At 40.6% G+C, this 22,576-nt stretch overlaps 1 protein-coding gene across 1 annotated transcript in view; it reads right to left on the bottom strand.

Annotated features, from left to right (window-relative positions):
* Window positions 1-22,576, bottom strand: part of LOC134355337 (cytosolic carboxypeptidase 4) — a 242,630-nt gene that overhangs the window by 92,425 nt on the left and 127,629 nt on the right. The window contains exons 20-21 of the mRNA XM_063065098.1: window positions 7,687-7,816; window positions 3,139-3,270 (exon numbers count right to left, since the gene is read on the bottom strand). Of these exons, the coding sequence (XP_062921168.1) occupies window positions 3,139-3,270; window positions 7,687-7,816 (262 nt within the window). The remainder of the gene's footprint in view (window positions 1-3,138; window positions 3,271-7,686; window positions 7,817-22,576) is intronic.

The raw sequence follows: 22,576 nt of genomic DNA, 5'->3' as shown, positions 1-22,576 counted from the left end.
CCTCCCCTCACTTTCTTCTGCCCCCTTCCTTCCAGTCCTGATGAAGGGTCTTGACCCAAAATGTCAATTGTTTATTCACCCACGTAGATGCTGCCTGATTTGCTGGGTTCTTCCAGATTTTTGTGTGTGTTGCTCAAGACATGTAGCATCTGCAGAATATTTTGTGTTTATATGGTCAATTTAGAGCTTTGCATTCATTGTGAAGAGGGAGAGTGAGATGGTTTAATAACTTTGGGGAAAGTATTTCACATCACTTTACTGGTAACATCTTGGCACAGCAGCATCCAAAAAAAATTGTATTCAGTAATATGACTCTAAAGTTACAGATTTTCCATTACATTTTACACCTTTGGCATTCAGTATGAGAGAGAGGTTTGCAGTTGTCACTGGATGAATAAGACATGGAAATAAAATCAATGGCACTTTAGAGAGGCCACTGCCAGACAATAGAAACATAGAAAACCTACAGCACAATACAGCCCTTCAGCCCATAAAGCTGTGCCAAACATGTCTTTACCTAAGAAATTACCTAGGGTTACCCTTAGCCCTCTATTTTTCAGAGCTCCATATACCTGTCCAAGAGTCTCTTCAAAGACCCTATCATTTCCGCCTCCAGCACCGACATCGGCAGCCCATTCCACGTGCTCACCACTCTCTGCGCAAAAACCCTGACATCTCCTCTGTACCTACTTCCAAGCACCTTCAAGCTATGCCCTCTTGTGTTAGCCATTTCAGCCCTGGGAAAAAGCCTCTGACTATCCACACGATCAATATCCCCTAAACATTTTCCACATTTCTTCCGTACATTTCCCTGAGAATATCTGTTTCCAAGTTATGCTTCCAAGTTCCTGCCTGATAGCCTCATATTTCCCTTTACTCCAATTAAATGCTTTCCTAACTTGTCTGTTCCTAACTCTCTCCAGTGCTACTGTAAAGGAGATAGAGTTGTGATAAACAATAATTATTATTTGAGGTCATGGGATAACGATACCCAAGTAAGAAGTCCAGATTCCCACTGTGATAAATCTAGTTTAACAATAACCCCCACCTCCTCGAGGGAAGTGATGGACTACATGCAGGTGTAGGCTTCAGGTAATTAATTATAAATTAATAAAGAGGAGAATTTATTTTTTAATATAGATTTGTTTCAGGACAAAATTTTGTTGTGGCCCCAGGCAATTGTGGTAATGATTTTTTTAGAATTGATTTTCAGGATCTAATACTTTGTGTGTAAGATGTCACCCTCCCCTGACGTGGAAAAGGCTTGTAGCCAATTAGACCTTGCGCCAGATTGACAGGTGATACGGAGGTCAAAACATGCTCGTGTTTCTGTGACATAGAGCTTCTGAATAAGACTGGAGAGATTTTAAGGAGCCCAGAGATCAGAGGAAGGCTATTTGACCTGAACTTTGTTTCTTCCTCCACAGATGCTGCCTGACCTGCTGAGTGTTTCCAGTATTTTCTGTTTTTGATTCACACCACAAAGCATTCCTGACTCATGCTACACATGTCCACACCAGCCACAGTCCTTGTAGTCAGTGCATGAGGATAAGGTGTAGGGCAGGAGTTCAGCAATCTCTGGAATAGTTCTGTGTGAAGTGTCGTGAGAACGGGAAATGATCTGTGATAGCATTTGTTTGAACGTCAAATACACCAGTAAAGAAATAAAATGATTCAAATGATACAGAAGCAGCAGAGATTATGCACTGTAAGGTGGAAATTCTGGAGCTGATATTGTGGAGCAATCATGGTCCAGGAAGACTACAAGCTGTCTCATTATAATATTTCTTGGATGAGCCATTCTCTGTGTGAATCAGCTGCTCTTTTTTGTTTGACAGAAAGGACGTCAAAAAGAATTTTTCACCCACAGTGTGGTATTGGCTCTGAATTTTAGTGAGTGCATCTCACTCATACAGGTGAGATATCTGAAAACAACATTTTAAAATAAAAGCAAGTCTGAGCATTTTTGAAAGACTTGAATATATATTTTCCAATTTAAAGTAAGAGTTCATGCACTTTAAGAGTTAATTTATGTGTAAGAGGTTTCTGCGAAACATTATTAGGCGTTATGTCAATAGAAATGTAATTGTTTTTTTTTTCAGTTATACAATGAGTCTCAGAATGAAAGACGTCCCTTTAGAGGGTGGTGAATCTTTGGAATTTATTGCTACAGTTGACTGAAGGCCAAGTCATTGGGTACATTTAAAGCAAATTTCGATAGTTTCTTAATTAGTAACAGTGTCAAAGGGGAGAAAATGATAAAGATCACGGGGTTGAGAGTGAAAATAAATCAGAGCAGTTTGAATGGGCAATGCCCATCAATGGAACTACAGGGGCTTAACATTTTTAATAGACAACCAAGAGAAGTCGGCATTTGTCAGTGGTAGTAAGCCAGCACCTCTGAGGAGATAGAGTGTATGTCAAAGGAGCAATGTGGGAATAGGTGTCTATCAACTAACTGGTGAGAGGGAAGAAGATCAGTTAGTAATAATGAGTAGCAGATCTTCAGCTCAAAATTGAGAAGGATGGTGACCATCAGTCACCTGGTGTGAAGGACGGTGATCATCAGTCATGTGGTGAGAAGTAACCTTTGACACCCTTACTAATCAAGAACCTATCAACCTTGGCTTTAAATATACCAATGAGTTGCCCTCCACAGCTCTCTGTGGCAATGAATTCCACAGACTCACCACTCTCTGGCTAAAGGAATTCCTCCTCATCTCTGCTGTAAAGGGACGCCCTTCTGTTCTGAGACTCTGCCCTTTGGTCCTACACTCTCCCGCTACTGGAAACATCCTCTCCACCTCCACTGTTTCTAGGCCTTTCAATCGTCAGAAGATTTAATAAGATTCCCTCTTCATTTTTCTAAATTTTAGCAAGTACAGGCCTAGAGCCATCAAATGCTCCTCATACATCAATGCTTTCATTCCTGGGATCATTCTCATAAACCTTCTCTAGACCCTCCAGAAATAAACAATTTCTATACACGTATTGTTGAGAAATAAAACAGCAGGCTACAAAGTCCTAAAGCAAGGAAATTTCATGTAGTTTAAAAATTTATAGTAATAATTTTGAATCGTCACATAAGTAAATTTCTTGATATAGGAATACAATAGAATATATCAGGACTGCACTCACTCGATAGCCAATGTCTTCTTTCAGAGTTGCTGTGTCAATGCTGGACTTTGACTGCCACAGTGTCTCCTTAAGACTGCAACCATACATGAAGACGTTTTTCTTCCTTGAATGCCCATGGTAGTCGCAGAAAACCTGGTGGAAACCACATTCAGAACAAAAGTAGCAAGATTTTATGCAAATGTCCACTTGGGGGGCTGGAAAGACCCCATTTTTTATAGAAGGAATGGGACCAGGTATAAAGCCAGGAGTCAAAATCAAACATATGAAACTAGATTGTAATTCTGTGTCCTTTAAATTGAAACACTTGATTGCTTTCTATTTTCTATGCTACATGACTCTAATTTGGATCCAGATGCGTCACAGTTTGGTACAGCAACTGCTCTGCCCAAGACTACAAGAAACTACAGAGAGTTGTGTACATAGCTCAGCCTGCCATGAAAAGCAGCCTCCCTGTCTACTTTTCCTGCAGTCTCAACAAAGCAGCCAGCAGAATCAAAGACCCCTATTACCCCTGTCACCCCTGTCATTCTCTCTTCTCCCCCTTCAATCAGGCAGAAGATACAAAAACTTGAAAACACATACTACCAGGCTCAAGCAGAGCTTCTATCTCTCAGTTATAAGACTCTAGAAAAGACCTATATGAAATCTTGATTTCAAAATTAACCTTATCATTTCCCTTGTACCTTATTGTCTACCTGCACTGCATTTTTCTGTAACTAAAACTATATTCTGCATTCTGTCATTAATTGTCCCTTTGTACTAACTTCATGTGCTTATGTTTTAAAATGATCTGTGTAAATAGCATGCAAAGGAAGTTTATTCACTGTATCCTGGTATATGTGACAATGATGAATTAATTATCGGTGTATCACAGGTGTACTAAATTCAGATTCAAATTAATTTACTGTATTTCTCACATGAACATCGAAACATCAGCGAAATTAAATGTTTGCGTTAACAACCAACGCACCTTAACTATGTGCTGGTTACAGTCCACAAATGTCACCACACATGCCAGCGTCAACATAGCATGCCCACAATTTTCAGCAGAACAACATAGAACATAACAAAACAGAACACAAACAGACAAGCTCCATTCCTTCCACACACACACACACACACACACACACACACACACACAATCCTCCAACCTAAGGACTGCTCAAGTGAATTCTGAGCTTCTCATGCCTTTGCTTTGTCATACTCTTCTCTTGACACTGACACTGTATCAAATTGCTGTATTGATGGAAAATGAGAAATTGTTGGGTGCTGTGTTCTGTGTTTTACCGAGACTTGGCTTGCACAGAGTATGCCAGATACGACGACCAGACCTGAACATTTCTTGATACACAGGATGGAACAAATTGTTAATTTGAAAAAGACAAAAGGTGGAGGTGTGTCTTTCATGATAAACAACCTGTGGGGCTCTGATGTGATGGTTTTGTCATACCTTGAACACCTAACAATCAAATGCCAACCATTCTATTTATCAAACGAGTTCTCCTTCATGATCCTGACCACAGTTTACATACCACCAGTGACCAACTGTAATCAAGCACTTGAGGTACCAAACAAGAAACTGTCCAGCCCAACACATTTCATATCATTGTCAGGGATTTCAATCAAGCTTATTTGAAGAAATCCCTGCCTAATTATCATCAGCAGAAAACCTGTATCATCAGAGGTCCAACACACTAGACTACGGTTATAGAAGATAAGGGATGTCTACCATTCCATGCCCAGACCACACTTCAAGATATCTGATCATTTGGCTATCCTTCTCCAACCTGCACACAGGAAAAGGCTAAGGAGCAAGGCACAGAGATGAGGACAACAAAGAGGTGGTTGCAGGAGGCACAGGAGCGGTTGCGCTATTACTTTGAGTCTGTTGACTGGGCCGTGTTCAAGGACTGTCCTATGGAATGAATACACCACGGTTGTCATGGACCTTATAAAAATAGTTGTAGACAATTCATTCAGAGTCTGCCCCAATCAAAAGCCCTAGACAAATCATGAGATCCACAATCTACTCACAGCCAGATCAGAGGGATCCAAGTCTAACGACCAAGAAAGGTCCAGGCATAATCTCCAGAAGGCTATCTTGTGGGCGAATTGGCAATTCAGGGCTAAGCCTGAATAAGTGAAGGATGCTTGATCACTGTTGCAGGGCTTGAATACTATCATTCCTCATCAAGTTAAATCAAGCGACATAGTGAAAGAAGGGCTTCACTTCCAGATAGCTCAGTGCCTTCTATGCTCACTTTGATTAACAAAACATGAAGGAATCATTACGAGTTCCCACAGCCCCCAAAGATATAAGACATAGGAGTAGAATTAGGCCATTTGGCCCATCAAGTCTGCTCTGTCATTCAATCATGGCTGATCCTTTTTTCTCTCCTCCTCAGCCCCACTTCTTGGCCTTCTCCCCGTAACCTCTGATGTTGTGTCCAATCAAAACCTATCAAGCTCTGCCTTAAATACACCCAACAACCTGGCCTCCACAGCAGCCTGTGGTATTAAATTCCATAAATTCACCACCCCCTGGCTAAAGAAATTTCTCCACATCTCTGTTTTAAATGGACGTCCCACTATCCCGAGGCTGTGCCCGGTTGTCCTAGACTCCCCAACCAGAGGAAACATCCTTTCCACATCTTCTCTATCTAGGCCTTTCAACATTCGAAAGATTTCAATGAGATTCCCCCATCCTTCTAAGTTCCAGTGAGTACAGACCCAGAGATATTAAACGTTCCTCATAACCCTTTCATTCCCAGAATCATCCTTATGAACCTCCTCTGGACCCTCTCCAATGCCAGCACATCTTTTCTTAGACGAGGAGCCTAAAACAGTCACAATACTCAAGGTGAGGCCTCACCAGTGCCTTATAAAGCCTCAGCTTCTCATCCCAGCTCTTGTATTCTAGACCTCTTGAAATGAATGAAGGAAAACATTGTATTTGCCTTCCTCACCACTGACTCAACCTGCAAGTTTATCTTTAGGGTTTTCTACACAAGGACTCCCAAGTCCCTTTGCATCACAGATTTTTGGATTTTCTCCCCATTTAGAAAATAGTCCACACATTTATTTCTACTACCAAAGTGCATGACCATGCATTTTCCAGCATTGTATTTCATTTGCCACTTTTTTGCCCATTCTCCTAATCTGCCCAAGTCCTTCTGCAGCCTACCTGTTTCCTCAACACTATCTGCCCCTCCACCAATCTTCGTATCATCTGCAAACTTTGCAAAAAAGCCATCTATTCCATCCTTTAAATCATTGATATACAGCATAAAAAGAAGCAGTCCCAACACCGACCCCTGCGGAACACTATTAGTCACTGGCAGCCAACCAAAAAAGGATCCTTTTGTTTCCATTCACTGTCTCCAACCAATCAGCTAATGCTGTAACTTTGCCAGTAACTTTCCTGTAATACCATGGGCTCTTAACTTGGTAAGCAGCCTCATGTGTGGCACCTTGCCAAAGGCCTTCTTAAAGTTCAAATATACAACATTCACTGCATCCCCTTTATTTATCCTACTTGTACTGTACTCAAAGAATTCCAACAGGTTCGTCAGGCAGGATTTTCCCTCAAGGAAACTAGGCTGATTTTGCCTTATCTTGTCCTGTGTCACAAAGTACTCCATAACCTCATCCTCAGTAATTGACTCCAACATTTTCCCAACCACTAAGGTCAGGCTAACTGGTCTATAATTTGCTTTCTGCTGCCTTCCTCCTTTGTTAATGATCCTGTGATTTCAGTCATTGAGGCCGATGTGAGAGCATCTTTCAGGAGGGTAAACCCATGGAAAGCATCGGGCCCAGATGGGGTACACGGCCAAGCACTAAATACCTGTGCTGATGAACTGGCTGGAGTGTTCACAGAGATCTTTAATCTCTCGCTTCAGTAGTCTGAGGCACCCACCTGCTTCAAGCAGGCTTCAATTATACAGGTGCCCAAAAAGAGCGTGGTAATCTGCCTCAACGATTAAAGTCCAATATCACTTATGTCCACAGAGATGAAGTGCTTTGAGAGGTTGGTGATGAAACACATCAATTCCGTCCTGACTCTTGGATCTACTCCAATTTGCCTACTAGAACAACAGGTCTGTAGCAGATGCTATTTCACTGGCACTTCGCTCAACCCTGGAACATCTGGACTGCAAAGAGCATAAATCGGGATGCTCTTTATTGACCACAGCTCAGCATTCAATATTATCATCCCTCAAAACTAATCAATAAGTTTCAAGACCTTGGTCTCCATGCCTCCTTGTGTGATTAGATCCTCGATTTCCTCATTTGACCCCAGTCAGTTTCGATTGGTAACAACATATCTCCACAATCTCCATCTGCACAAGTGCACTATAAGGCTGTGTGCTTAGCCCCCTGCTTTACTCACTTCACACTTCTGACTGTGTGGTTAAGGACAGCTCCAATGCCATATTCAAGTTTGCCAATGATACCACTGCTGCTGGCCATCTCAAAAGTGGTGACAAATCAGCATCCAAGAGGGTATTTTAATCTTACTTTAAAATTTGAACTTCTGATACTCACCAGTGGGGTTCTTCCAATGCTCTTCATGTAGCTGAGGAGCCCCTTTGTGTGATAAATTGTTGGGTGCAGGTCAGGACTTGGCTCAGACCATTGTCTGTTCAGATCCTCGCCACTCAAAGAACAACGATGGCTAAAAAACAAAACAGAATTAAGGAAACTTTAAAGTTTGCAAAGCTATTTAATCTTGGGAAACAGTGGAAGACTTCCCCAAAGAGATAATCCTCTAACAGTGCCAGGAAATGGAAGAGGCATGGCCAGCAACACAAGTAGAGTTTTCATTGGTGAAGAATGTCACTTGGATCACAAACTGTGCAACTGAGGTCAGATCTAAATGGCATTCATGTTATTGCTGTCACTAATCACTAGCAATGCTCTACGAATTAAGAAAGTCAACATTACTACTCACTCCTGCACTCCCATTATACATTTTTGAAGAATGCATTGCTAAAATAAGAGGGTTGAGTTTTCCATGAGAGATGTGAGATTAACCAGTCAGTAACTGCTCCAAAATCTGTAGTCTCGAATGACCACTATTTGATGAGGAAACGAACACAGACCAGGGAGACATCATCTACAGAATCAGACAAAGCTACTATATGGTATCGCTGTAGCCCAGCGGTTAGCACGATTGCTTTACAGCGCCTGTGACCACAGATTCACGCTGCTGTCTGTAAGGAGCTTGTAAAAAAGTTTGAATATTCTCCCTGTGACCGTATGGGTTTCTGTCCACATTTCCAAGATGTACAGTTAGTTGAGTAAGTTGTGGGCATGCAATGCTGGCACCCAAAACAGCTCTCCGCACAATCCTCATTGATTTGATTTGATTTCAACAGATGCAAACAACACACCTCATTGTAGGTTTTGATGTTTCAATGTATACGTGACAAATAACATCAACTGTTAAATCTTTATCTGTATAATTTATCTTAATCCTGCTGTGTTCAGCAACTAAAACTATGAGGGATGGTTAGTTCGTTATGAAAGCCAAACAAAAAGTCCTAAGCACAGTCTGACTCACAAACCATGCCCTGAATGCATGGGGAATTGTGAAGCTTCCAGGTATATTCTATCAATACCAATACATCCTGGTCCATTTCACGTGGTTATGGAGTGATAACAGAACAACCACCTCTGTCGCAATGTAAAATGCCAGAGGTTTGCAGTTGTTTGATTTTTTTCCCCAATATATCTGACTTCTTTCAAGTGAAAGCTGTATTCACACAAGCTCCAGCTGGGGACGGCATCTCTGAGAGCCGCCCGTCTCCTCCAAGTGTTGGCAACCATTCAGGATCACAGCCAACTGCAGCAAACATGATGAGAGCTCCCAGGCCCCAACTCAGGCAGTTATCAACAACCGAACATTCAGAGCAAGTCCTCACTCAAGTAGTCTATACTTATCACCCTTTTGAATGCAGTTTTCAAAAAGATCCTGTTTAGAAAAACTGCAACCAACAGCAAGACTCCCCAGACAAAATAGTTAATATAAATTTCACTTCAAGATATCTGACTTTCTAATTAATAATTTCTACTGTTCAAACCAATTTAAATTGATAATTAGAGGGTTTTTTAAATTTAATAATGGGATTTTAATAAGAGTTCTTCCCATGTGACTCTCTGCCATCAGTGAAATGTAGAACAAATGCAATTGCAATGCACTGCACAATGTGCAAGAACGATGCTCTACACCCTGTAATCATCCCCAGAGATTACCTCATTCCCAAACTATGTGCAAGGTCTTTGCAACATCCATTGGGCGATTATACAAATTCCAATTAAGCTTCTTTCTTTAATGCAATTTTATAACATCTGTGATTACAGGTTTTTCAATATAAAATGGATATAATTTGCACATTTTACTTACAATATCCTTTTATGATATTTATTGGACACTGTGATTCATAAAGAGTTGGCTATTATGTGTTCTCTTATAAAAGTGGAGATTAAACCTAAAAATATATCATTCTGGCAAGAATGATGCATTGTATCTAGTCCTGGGTACTTACACTTTAAGAAAGTTTCAAGGATTTGCAAAGAGATTCATCAAATGAGAAGCAACTTTAGTCATATTGATAAGCTGGAACTTTTTTTTCATTGGAAAGACCATGAAGAGTATAAACAAAGGAGAAAGGAAGAACTTGTTCACATGGAAGAAGGATCAAGGACTAGAATGTAGAATGAAGATGACAGGCAAAAGAATCAGAAGAGACACAAGGAAAAGTCTGTCTGCACAGCAAGCGGGTAGATTCTGGAATGCACTGTCCAGGATGGTAGCAGAGGCAAACTACAGCATTCAGAATCAAAATCAGATTTAATACCTCCGGCATTTGTCATGAAATTTGTTAGCTTTACAGTAGCAGTACAATGCATTATATGATAAATAAATACAGAGAAAAAAACTGAGTTATATTAAGTATATATATGTCAATTAAATAGTTAAATTAAAATAAGTTGTGCAAAAACAGAAATAATAAAGTATTGAGATAGTGTTCATGGGTTCAATGTCCATTTAGAAATCAGATGGCAGAGGGGAAGGAGTTGTTTCTGAATTGCTGAAAGTGTGCCTTCAGACTTCTGTCCCTCCACCCTGACTATAACTGTGTGAAGAGGGCATCTCCTTGGTGATGGGATCCTTAATGATGGATGCTGCCTTCTCAAGGCACCATTCCTTGAAGAAACCTTGGATAAGAAGGGGGCTGGTACCCATGATAGAGCTGACTAATTTTACAAGTGATTTTCCATTCCAAAGGGATCAGAATAATTATCTGAATGACAAATGTATTTGCCAGGCTTTGGAGAGAGGACAAAGGTGTGGAACTTCTAGATTGTTCTGTGATGATATTGTTTTCAGCATCTGTAAAGCCCTAAACTCAAAAAAAAGATTTTAAAGATATTTATCCGAATAGATATCTATGGGTACTCTCACTACAGGCAGGTCAAATCGCATCCTCCTGGTCTTCAAGGGCTAGCTTACTTCCCTGTTTAGTTTCTGCAGTGGGTTTATCTGCCAGTACTCACTACTTGAGTGGTGGGTCATCCCCCCCTCACAAAAAAGAGAAGATATATTCAGCTTATGAAGTAGTTTAAACACAATGTATTTTATTTTTAATGATGCACGTTTTGTTTCAGACAAATAATTCTTAACACACATTTAGCATTCACAGAGAATTTCTAATTTATAAAAGATTTCTGAATTACAAAAGATTTACAAACTACAAAGGATTTCAAAGCACAGGTACAATTCTTACAAAGTAAGCACATACCAACGAGTTGCAGATGAAATTTTCAGACACCGAAGGCTGCAAATCAATTCCAGTTTTTCTTTCTGTAACCTAATCTTCCTATTGTTCTCTTTTGGATTCCTAACAATCACAATGCTGCTGATATTTGTCCTGACGAAGGGTCTCCGCCTGAAACATCGACTGCACCTCTTCCTAGAGATGCTGCCTGGCCTGCTGCGTTCACCAGCAACTTTGATGTGTGTTGCTTGAGTTTCCAGCATCTGCAGAATTCCTGGTGTTTGCTGCTGATATTTGTACTATTTTCTACTAGATGACATCATCTGAAATTGGTGTTTTTCAGACATCTTCATTGGGACAAAGTAACTCACACAGATGGCCCTAACAGCTTCTGGCGACAGAGAACCCAAACGTCCACAACTAATGCTATAAGGGCTGACTGCTGACTACACAAACATCCCAGCTTATAACCATGTTTGATGCGCTAAGTGACATGACCCCAATATCTTGCGTTTGGCTACTGTAGACAAGTCTCCTGGTCACTTCACTTTGCAAAGTTCAACTTCCAACTGATTTCTGCTTGTAATTTAGATTAAGACCTGGGTACTGGTTGCAATGAAAAGCTGAGCTAAGAATAGTTGTTAAAAGTTTAATTTTATCACCAACATCTCTGACCCTTTGGAAAGGTCATGCAGCTGTGCTAGAAAGCCAATTTTAGCAATAAGCCTCTTGGGTCCAGGAAAGTGAATATTCATCAGAGTTCTTGTCTTGATCTAGTACAGAATCAGGCTGAACAGTCTCCATGCTGCAATCATTCTGTGAAATTATGATTAGAATTAAACATGGCATTGTCCTTGATGGTGGCATTGCATGAACTCTCTATTCTACCAAATCCATTCCAGCCTGATCCTCCCTCTTGTCACCACTTTGTGATATTGCTGCTGCTCTGAAAACTTCTCATAAAATCATAGGAATGCACAAGAAAAGAATGTATTCACCCATCATATCCACACCAGCCAAAAGTGGTCTGAGCTATTTTTTATTCATACATTTGTAGTTTAATAGTTAATATCTTCTGAAGTTCTCCTAATCTCATCAGCCAGATCCAGTTCTACTCCCATTCTAATCTCTGGTGATCTAAACTTCACCCATCTACTGTTACTGCTAAATCCTTGCCTTTAAGGTGCAATATGTTATTCTTTACTCAATTTCTTTATTCAATTTATTCTTTCTCTATCATCCCCTATTAACTTGCAGGTGAGTTAAAAAAATAGCAATAAAGAGTTAATGGAATGTTGCCCTCAACTTAAGGTGGCTGGACTGCAAAGGAGAGAAGGTTACATATCCGTTTTATTGCACCTCGGTTGGAGCATACCGAAAGCTGTGTGTTCACCGTGAGATTGAAGAGTAAAGAAAGTAAATTTGATAAATTTGACCTGAATTAGAAGATTGGGAGATGAATAATTTAAGTAATTAAATCAAATGTATTGTCATTCCTCAATTAATAAAAGGGACAGGTACATTCTTGGAAAACAATTTGTTCAACATAATTTCATAAATCACATAGCATTTGCATGAATCATAAAGTATCAAGAGATTTTAAGAGATTAGTTTTATTTGCCACAGCAAAACATACAAGGAAAATGCATCACTTGCATCAAAGTTTGTGCTGGACTGCTTACAACAGTCACTATGTTTTTGGCACTAACGTAGCATGCTCACAACTTACTAACTCTAACTCGTACATCTTTGGAATTTGAGAAGTAACCAGCGCACAGAAAGAAAACCCACACGGATGGGAAGAATGTACAAACTCCTTACAGCCAGTAGTGGGAGTTGAATCCCATTCTTACATCTAGCGCTGTAAAGCATTATGCTAACAGCAACACTATCATGCCACCCCGATCAGTAATATTGCCGTGAAAATTCTTAATTCAGGCAATCAAAAATCAAGGTATACCTGTAGATTCAATGGGATAATAAATGCTGGGATAATCCAGAAAATGGGGTTCGGCATTGAAACAATAGATAGATCTCCAGGAATGAAGTCGGCAAGATGTACACAAATAAAGGATTCTGAAACTTTTATTCCAGAAGACTGTGTTCAATGAAATATTTGGTAAGCATTTCAAAGGTAACAAATCAAACACAGATAAACAGAAATTAGGTAGAATTCATCTAAGTTACAATAGAATAGTCAAACAAACTTGGTGTCTGTTTTGTCCTCTCCTTTTGCTAAGTTACATGAGTACACTTGTCTGGACCTGTGTGTTGCTGTCCATGGTTCTGTATTCTCCATAACTTCCACCTCCTGAGACTGATATTTTCCTCAATTTAAATGTCTCAAGTTACTCAGTCCTTGCCTGCTAGCACGATGCTGAACTTCAATCAAGGGCAGTCATCACGTGGAGTAATATTAAGCTTTAGTAAATTTACAATTTTTGTAGTGAGTTAACACACAAAAACAAAATTTAAACAGTTAAGCAATTTGAGAAGTATGGACTTTTAAAAATTTTCTTTAATGTCCATGTTTTTCTTTTCAGTTAGATTATTTTTTTAAAGTTTCTTTGAATGTTTCTGAGTATCAGGGGCATATTTAGCAAAATTCAAAGCTTTTGATAGGCTTGACAACTGACAAAGTTCAGGGCTTGGTTAAGCTGGATGGCAAGATTTTTTTTCCAGTCGTTTTGTGCTCAGAGCTTGTTTTGATTCATTTAAATGAAAGCATTATGTTGCCTAAGGGCTAACTAGCTACAGCGTAGTGTGTCATGTTGGCCAGAGAAGTTGATACAGCAGAGATGAGCATGGGCAGTTTGCCTTTGGAATCAAGTCCTGGTCCAATGGGCGTTGTGCTAATTCTGAAACTGGATGATCATAGAGGTTCAATTGTAATCACAACGTACAAAAGGTGCAGAATTGGAATCCAGAAGTAGAGCCGTCATAGCTTTAAAGGCATCAGAGAAATAAAGTCAGTTTTTCCTGGAGCCCAGATCAGTATTTATTTCTCTACTAACGTGGCACTGGGTGTTTACAGAATTTGCCACATAGCAAATGTCTGCTACATCACCCACGTCACAATATAAATAAATTTAGTACTTAACAAGGTGAAAAGCGCTTTATAATGATTAGACATTGTGAAAGGGACTACAAATGCAATTCTTTCTTTCCCTCTAAGATGAGGTGAAGTAGAATCTCCCAGCCTATGTTTTCTAAAGAATCTCAACCTCGACATCTATACTTGGCAGGTGCCACATAACTGATGTCACAAACCACCTGAGCTGTTCATGTGTACGTGCTTTATATAATAATTTAATCACTTGGATGTAAAAATGCTCTAAAATGAACTTGGAATGCTCTAAAATGGAGCTTCCTGTTGTTAAAGAGGAGATAAATCATATGGCATTCGCATGAATCCTAATGAGTCAAGATATTTTAAGAGATTTGCTTTATTCATCTTATATTCATTGAAACATACAGTGAATTGCATTCCCTGTGTTAAATCAAATCAGAGCGGATGGTGCTGAGCACCCCTCATGGTCCACCAATTTTCTGCCACCAACATAGCATGCCCACAAATCAGTAACCCTAACGTGTACGTCTTTGTACTGTGGGAGGAAACCAGAACACCCGGAGGAAATGCACGGAGCCATGGGGAGACTATACAAACTCCTCCAGGCAGTGGTGGGAATTGAACCCCAATCTTAAAGTTGATACTTTAAAGTATTGCACTAAGCACTATGCTAACGAACTGCATTCTCACACTGTTCTAATGCCCTCTTTATGTTTACGCAATTTTTCAACTTAAGAACTGTTAAAATGTACTCCCATGACCATTCTCAGTTGCTACTAACTTACAGCTTTATGCTCTGATAACTTCTCTACTTTTTTCTAACTTAACGACGTTGGAGCCTCAGACACGTCTGGTCTCTATAATGGCCAGAATATTCCCAATCTTGCTCTCTGCATACAGATAGAGCAACATTTGTTTAGTCTTGTGCTTTGCATAAAAGTGGCTTTTCCTGGGATTAATAATTAACACGGAGCTTGGCATCAAGTTGATTGAACTTTCTTCACTCTACAGTGTTTCTAGATCTCCAGTTACTGAACTGCAGAATTTCTGAGCCAACTAAAGCCATGCCTGCAGTAATGCCTAATTAATGAATAAGAACTTTGCTGAACATCAAAATCGCTAATCCAAAAGGAATTAAACCAGATTTCAGCTAAAGACTGCCCAGAAAATAAAAGTACTGGTTTCCATTTGGGGTGATGGAATACAGGATCGGAAGCAAGCAAAACTTCAACTTTTTGAATAGGACCTTTGTATAATGCTTAAACATGCCGCAAGTGCCAAAGTTGACACAGCACTTGACAATGTTCTTTCAACCCAAAAATGCAAACAGTGTTAATAATAGGATGACATCACTATTGACATGTTCAATAGCCTCCTCACTGTCATAACCATTTAAACCGTCCTGGTTAAGATTTGGTAAATACGTGATCAGTCCTACTACCTCAAACGTGGGGCCTTGCTGTTTTGTAGGCCCAAGAATTATGCAACTATTCTTCAGATCTCTGTCATAACCAAAGGGAGTTAGTTGCAACATCTGGAAATGGAGCCAAGGCCTAGAATTGCTCAAACATGAAGAGGGAATGTAGGCAATAGCAGGAGATCCAAACCCTGGAATTCCAATCCTTCATAGGTTCCTGTACACTCAGCGGTCCCTATATTAGCTACAGAAGGTAGTTAAGTATGTGGCCACTTGGACTATTTCTGTATGTTTGAGGTCCTCTGTTGCTGGAGCCTGTCCACTTCAAGATTCAACGTGTTGTGCAGTCAGAGATGCTCTTCTGCACACTACTGTTGTAACGCATGTTTAACTGAGTTACTGTCACCTTCCTGTCAGCTTGAACCAGTCTGGCCATTCTCCTCTGACCTCTCTCATTAACAAGACATTTCCACTCATACAGAGGCAGCTAGAATTTGGGATTAGACAGACAGATCATTTTAATTCAAACACTGCAGCGATCCTAAAGGAGTTACTGGCTTGCCAGCATCAGATCAACATAATGCAGTGTGATCACTCAAGTTGAGTATGATGCTCTTCTAAGGGGTAGTTTTTCGGTGAGTCTTCAGATGACTGTAGATGCTGATCCAGGGTCCACATATTCTGAATCTTGACCCCTTTTCACTTGCTGATCACTATGTAACTTACAGATGGTGCAATCCAGGTCATATTACGATCGAGGAACATGTTTGTAGATTGAGTATTGAACTTTTTACTGTTGGACTTCGGCCATATTCCACCGAGATACAACACTGGGCAGCACGGGAGGTCGTTCCTGCCTGTGGCCATCGAACTTACAGCTGCTCCCGTGGAGGGTCAGACACCCTGAGCCAATAGACTGGTCCTGGACTTATTTTCCATCTGGCATAGTTTGCATTTTGTTGTTTGATTGTTTGTGGTTTTTGTATTGCTATATTTATGCTCTATTCTTGGTTGGTGCAGCTGTAACGAAACCCAATTTCCCTCGGGAACAATAAAGCATATCTATCTATCTATCTATCTATCTATCTATGTAACCTAATCCAGACCTAATTACGAAGAATTCCTGTGCAGGTCTTTGATTAATATGGAGAAGCTGATGCACGGGCAATCACCACATGATCCGTGATAGATCAGGATCAGGGTCTAGAGGCACGGTATGCAAGACAACTGGGGACTTTCCTCCATCTTTGTTGATGTTATGCTCTGTCCTCATCTTCTGACAGTTCCACCATTGAGGTCTTAGTTGAATTGCTCTTTATCTGTAACCTCTTCTTTGAGTTAACGCCATGGGTGACCCTACTGGAGCTGAACACCAAATGGCTAAACTCCAGATGGCATGCCTCTCAGAATCTCAGGAACTGACAAGCCTGTCCACCATGACAAGGTGACGATCTATAGCAGCAAGATTAAGCTATACAACCCATTCTGCCAGTCAATAAGGTCACAGCTGAGCCTATGCCTCAAGATCACTTCACCAAGTAATCACACTTCTTCCATTTTGTCTCAGGTACCTGCATCAGGTCTTCTCGGGGAGACGGCTGGGAAATGGGGTTAAGGAGGAGAAAAAAAAAGGATCAGCCATGATTGAATGGTTGAGCAGAGTTGATGGGCCAAATGGCCTAATTCTGCTCCTATGGCCTATGATCTTATAAATCTATTCAGAGTGTCTCCAGCTCCCCAACACAAGGAATTCCAAAAACCTTCAGAGTGAATACTTTTCTTCTTATCTCAGCCCTGTGACCTCTTGGGACCATGGCCCTGTTTCTAGTCTCTACAGCTCAACAAAATAGTGTCTCAGTGCCCACTCTGCCTAGCCTCGCTGAACCACGAACTCTGATAAATGGAGGTCAGTTTTATTCAGTTTCTCTGCACAGGACAATTTCCTCATCACAGGAATCAATCTAGTGAATCCACGAAATATTGATTCCAAGGTTTGTCTGTTCTTCTTCAGGCTAAAGGCCAAAACAACAATCTAGTTCCAAAAGGGGTTACACCAAAGAACAATGTCTGCAACACAAGACTTCCATGTTTCTGGACTCCAACTCCCTTAGAAGAAAAATCAATAAGCCATCTCAATTCCCAATTATCTGTTCAACTTCTGCCTCTCATGAATCAGCACAATAGGACCTTCAGTACATGAGTAGAGTGAAAGATTACTAGATTAATTACTGGGCTGAAAGGTTGGAGAATGTAGGCCAATTCTTCTGTCTTCCCACATAAGGCAGAGTTTAGTAAGTCTATGCCTCTTATCGTTTTGTTGACCTCTATTAAGTCACCTTTCATTCTCCTTCACTCCAAGGAGAAAAGCTCTAGCTTGTTCAACCTCTCCTCATAAGATATCTTCTCTGATCCTGACAGTATCTTGGTAAATCTCCACTGCACCCTCTCCCAAACCTGCACATCCTTCCTATAATGAGGCAAGCAGAACTGAGCACAATATTCCATATGTGGACTAACCAGGGTTTTATAGAGCTGCAACATTACCTCGTGTCTTTTGAACTCAATCGCCCCAATAATGAAGGCCAACACACCATACTGTATGCTTTTTTAACTACACTTTAAACTTGTGCAGGAACTTTGAGGGATCTATGTAAGTGGACTACAAGATCCTTCTGTTCCTCCACACTGCCACAAATCCTAGAATTAACCCTGTATTCTGCCTTCAAATTCGACCTTCCAAAGTGAATCACTTCACTCCTCTCTGGATTAACCTTGATATGTGACTTCTCACCCCAGCCCTGCATCCTGTCCATGTCCCATTGTACCCTTCTGTTCCTCAGCCAGATTCTTTATCAAAATCACAAATAGCAGGGGTCCCAGAAAAGATGCTGGGAGAGTTTGACAAGATCTCTGTTTCTATCAATGGAGGTCTTTTAAACTAGGGACCATGATCTCAGGCCTAGAGGTTGCCCTCTTAAGAGTGAGAGAATGAGGAATTTCTTCTGTTAGAGCATTGTGAATCTTTAAGATTCTCTAACCAGAAAGCTGCTGGGGTACATTCAAAGCTAAGATTGATAGCTTTTTGGACTGTACAGGAATCAAGAGGTGGTGGCAATCAAGAAAATGAAATTGACCAGCTCAGCCACGATGCAGTTGAATGGCAGAGGTTGCTTAAGGAGTATGGACCCATTCCTCCTATTGTTCTGCTCATTTACCACACCTGTCACCATTGAAAAGACCACTGCATTTTCCTATAAAAAGTTTTACCTTTGAGGCCGCACTGAAAAACTGCTGACAATTTCCTTGAAAAATTGCAAGTGGAAGATTCACTGACAGACTCTGGAACAGATGTCAGCGGTGCCATTAATCAGTAGCCACTACGTCTCCAACAGTGCCCAGGAATTGTTTTCAAAAATGAAATGGCGCCTCGATATTTTGAACTGAACTGAAAACAAACTAATTTCCACTTCACTTCTTAGGATCAGGAGCATCTCTATCATATTTGGAAGCTGCAGGTTTCAAATATAATTAAGCAGTTATATTTTCTGTGGTCACGGTGTCTGACTCAGATCTTAAATAGAAGCTTTACTAAGTCGTGCCAGCTTTCCAGAGCCTTTTTCCTAACCATCATCATTCCTTTTTATACCTGATTTTTTCACTAACAATGGTGCATCTGTCTTCTGTGTTTTACCGCTTCAAACCTGATTCTTGCTCCAAATGGGGAGCTGGCAAACAAGCCAGATTTTCAAATCAAGTATTCACATTTATTATGGTAATTGCTTTCCATTCCAAGGGCTTGAGCACAAACTCCTGTTTTAAACCTCATCTCGGGTGAGAACAAATAATACTGTCCAGCTGTGAACTGCAAGAGACTGGAGAGGCAAATGCTTATGAAGAGCAGGAAAAGAGCTAAAGCCTCATTAAAACAGAGAGTCCGAGGTATGCAATGTGCTGAAGAGACAGTTGGTGCTTTATTGACAAAAGCAAATTTGACATACGTGCTTCAAAAATACCACTTTGCCAGATTTGGATTTGGATGCCATTCCTGCACAACCCAACCACACCAGCAGGAGGAGAGCTGGCTTTGATGTGAATTGAAAGAGAGACCACCTCTCAACTGTAACGACTTGGGGTGGAAGCAAATGCAGAGCTGAAAGTTGAGCATGAAGTGATTTTCAGCAAAGATGCAGCTCTTTAAAGGAAATCTTTTAGAAGTTTTGCTATGAGTAGAAGAAATAAATGTTGTTGTAAGAAAGATGATGAATGATGTTATCAAGAAAATATAGCAATTGCATGAAGGACAGGGAGAACCTCTTGAAAGCAGAGTGCAGAGTCAATGAGTAGAGTCTCATTGTCCTTTGTGATGCAAGTACATCTGAGCTCAATTGAAGGATTTTGCCATTGTCACTAGCATTGGGATAGTGTATAATACACAAACAGAATTATGAGTTTATCAAAGCATTCATATCAGCTTTTATTTATTATAGATAACTCCAGAATTATCTGAGGCACAAATTAGTCCATATAAAGAAATTAAAAGGTCCTCAATGACTAGAATTTATCTTCATTTTCAATTTGGTGAGACCACATTTTGAATATTGTGCATCGTTCTGATTGCCCATCTGTCGAAAGGGTGTCATTAAGCTGGAAAGACTGCAGAAAAGATTCAAGAGTGTGTTACCCTAGGCTGGGGCTTGAGAATCAGATAGAGGTTGGATAGGCTGGGGTTTTTATGAGGGGTGGCCTTATAGAGTATTTAATATTATGAGGGGCATATATAAGATGAATGATTACAGTCCTTTTCCTCAAGAGTAGGACAGACTAAAATTAGAGGACATACTTCCTTGTACAAAAGTCTAGGCACATATATATTGCTAGGTCGCCTAAGACTTTTGCACAGTATTGTATTTGTCAACGTGGAACACTGAGTGTCTTTGTAAATCTGGCAGGAGTAAAGGATGTTGGGAATGGCAAGAGTGGAGTGCCATGGGAAGGATGGGGGACAGGTGGCAGAGAAGGAGTGCCAGGACAGGCGGGGGGGGGGTGCTGCTGGTTGTCACAGGTGCAGACACTTTCAGCAAGGTAATTTGATTCCAATCAATTGGTTTATTGATCATTACAGAATGTCTCTCTGGTGCTTCCCACTCCCTCCCCTCTCCCTTCCCCTTTTCCCACCCATGATTCCCCTCTCCCTGCCCCCTTCCCACTCTCAGTCCACAATAGAGACCCATATCAGAATCAGATTTTTCATCAACCACACAAGACAAAACACGAAATCTGTTTTTTTTTGCGGCAGTGGTACAGTGCAAGACATAAAATTACTGTAGTAATGTGAAAAAGTCATAGGCATCCTAGCTCTATACATATATATATGAGATCTTTGCACAGTACTGTATATTTAAGGTAAAAAGTAAAGAGTTAAAAGAGATCAGACGGGAAACTTGTTTATATGGATAGTGGTGGGTGTACAGAGTGAGCTGCCAGAGGAAGCTGAAGAGGTGGGTATAATTACAGTGTTTAAAATATATTTAGACAGCTTCACAAGTAGAAAAGAATTGGAGGGGTATCAGCCAAACGCAGGCAAATTGTACAAGCTCCAATAGACTCTTGGTTGGCATGGACAAGTTGGCTGCAGGGCCTGAATACATGCTGTTTAATTCCATGACTTTATCATCAGACGAAGCTTCACACAATGAGAGTTGGGAGCCAGCCACGGGAGTGGCTATTAGTAGAAAATGTTCTCCTTTGGCAAACCAGTTTCCAATGTGAAAAAAATGTTCTTCTGCAATGGGATTGACCACAGATCTAGAGACACTGTCAATTGATGGTCACCATGAATTAATATCTGCAGTTTGAGAGTCATGATATCAGAGCTGTAAGGCTATTATGGCAAATAGTGAGTAAACTAATACAAGGGCAAACCTGCCTGACCTTATCAATCCACCTGTAGAAGATGCACTGGTAGAAGTGGCTGTCTCATTGCCCAGGTGAAGATGAAGTGTCAAATCCATGCTCAACAGGATATTCTCAGAGCAGACCCAACTGCACAGACCTCAGGACGCAAGAGGATCACCAGCTATAGTAGTAATGTACACTACACCATCACGGTCATAACCTCCTCTCTCTAACATTACCAGCAAGATGGCAAATCAACCGTGGTTCAATAAGGACTGTCGAATTGCATGCTTCCAGTATGGAATGGCAAAGAAACAACACGATGCTTCTGTAGTGACAACTACCAAATTGAAGGTATTTAAAACGCGTATGATGCAGGTGACGTGTTGGATGGAGTATAGATAAGGCTTGTATCCATTGAGTCTAGGGATTTGGAGTTGATACTGCTGCGGTATTTCAGATGACTAAAGGATATGGAAGAAACTATTTCCTCTGATAAGGGGTCAAGTGAAAAGGGGCATAAGAGCTCAGGTAACTAACACACAAGATACATTTTCAAATATCCTTTAAGCAGAGCTAGAATAAGAAAGACAGCATTTCAAAAAAACTGTTGGAAACAGGCCAATTGGCAGTCTCTAGAGGGACAAGACTGCAGGTGATGGAATCTGGAACAACACAAAAACAGTGGAAGAATTCAATGGGCCAGGCAGCATCTATGGAGGGCATTGGTATAGTTTATCATAGTTTTTTGTGGCACGACACAGTGAGCATCAGCTAGAGCTAAAAATGGTGAGGTACCAGCATAGTGAAGCTGCAATAGTCAAGACACAGACACTTTATTGATCCCAAAAGAAGTTACAGTGTCACAGTAGCATTACACATGTGCAGATATAAGTATTAGAAGAGAAGGAAGAAAGAATAAAAAATAAGTTACCCCAGTCTAACAAGAGAGAGTCATCACTTCCTCGGCTATAGGTTGACTCATTATAGAGGCTAACGGTTGAGGATAAGAATGACCTCATGTAGCGCTCTTTGTCTACTACTAAAAGTGCTCCTCTATTCACCCAAGGTGGCATGCAGATGCTGAGAAAAATTGTCCAGGGTTGGCAGGATTTTCTGTAGGGTCCTTTGTTCTACCACAGCCTCCAGTGTGTCCAGCTTGGCTCCCATAACAGAGCCGGCCTTTCTAATTAGATTATTGAGTCTGATGGCATCACCTGTGATGCTAGAATCAGTGGATCAGATCAATGAATTCCAGTCCTTCGACATCTA

Source organism: Mobula hypostoma, chromosome 13 (assembly GCF_963921235.1).
Source record: "Mobula hypostoma chromosome 13, sMobHyp1.1, whole genome shotgun sequence".
Classification (NCBI taxonomy): Eukaryota; Metazoa; Chordata; class Chondrichthyes; order Myliobatiformes; family Myliobatidae; genus Mobula; species Mobula hypostoma.
This window is presented reverse-complemented; position numbering and strand designations above follow the sequence as displayed.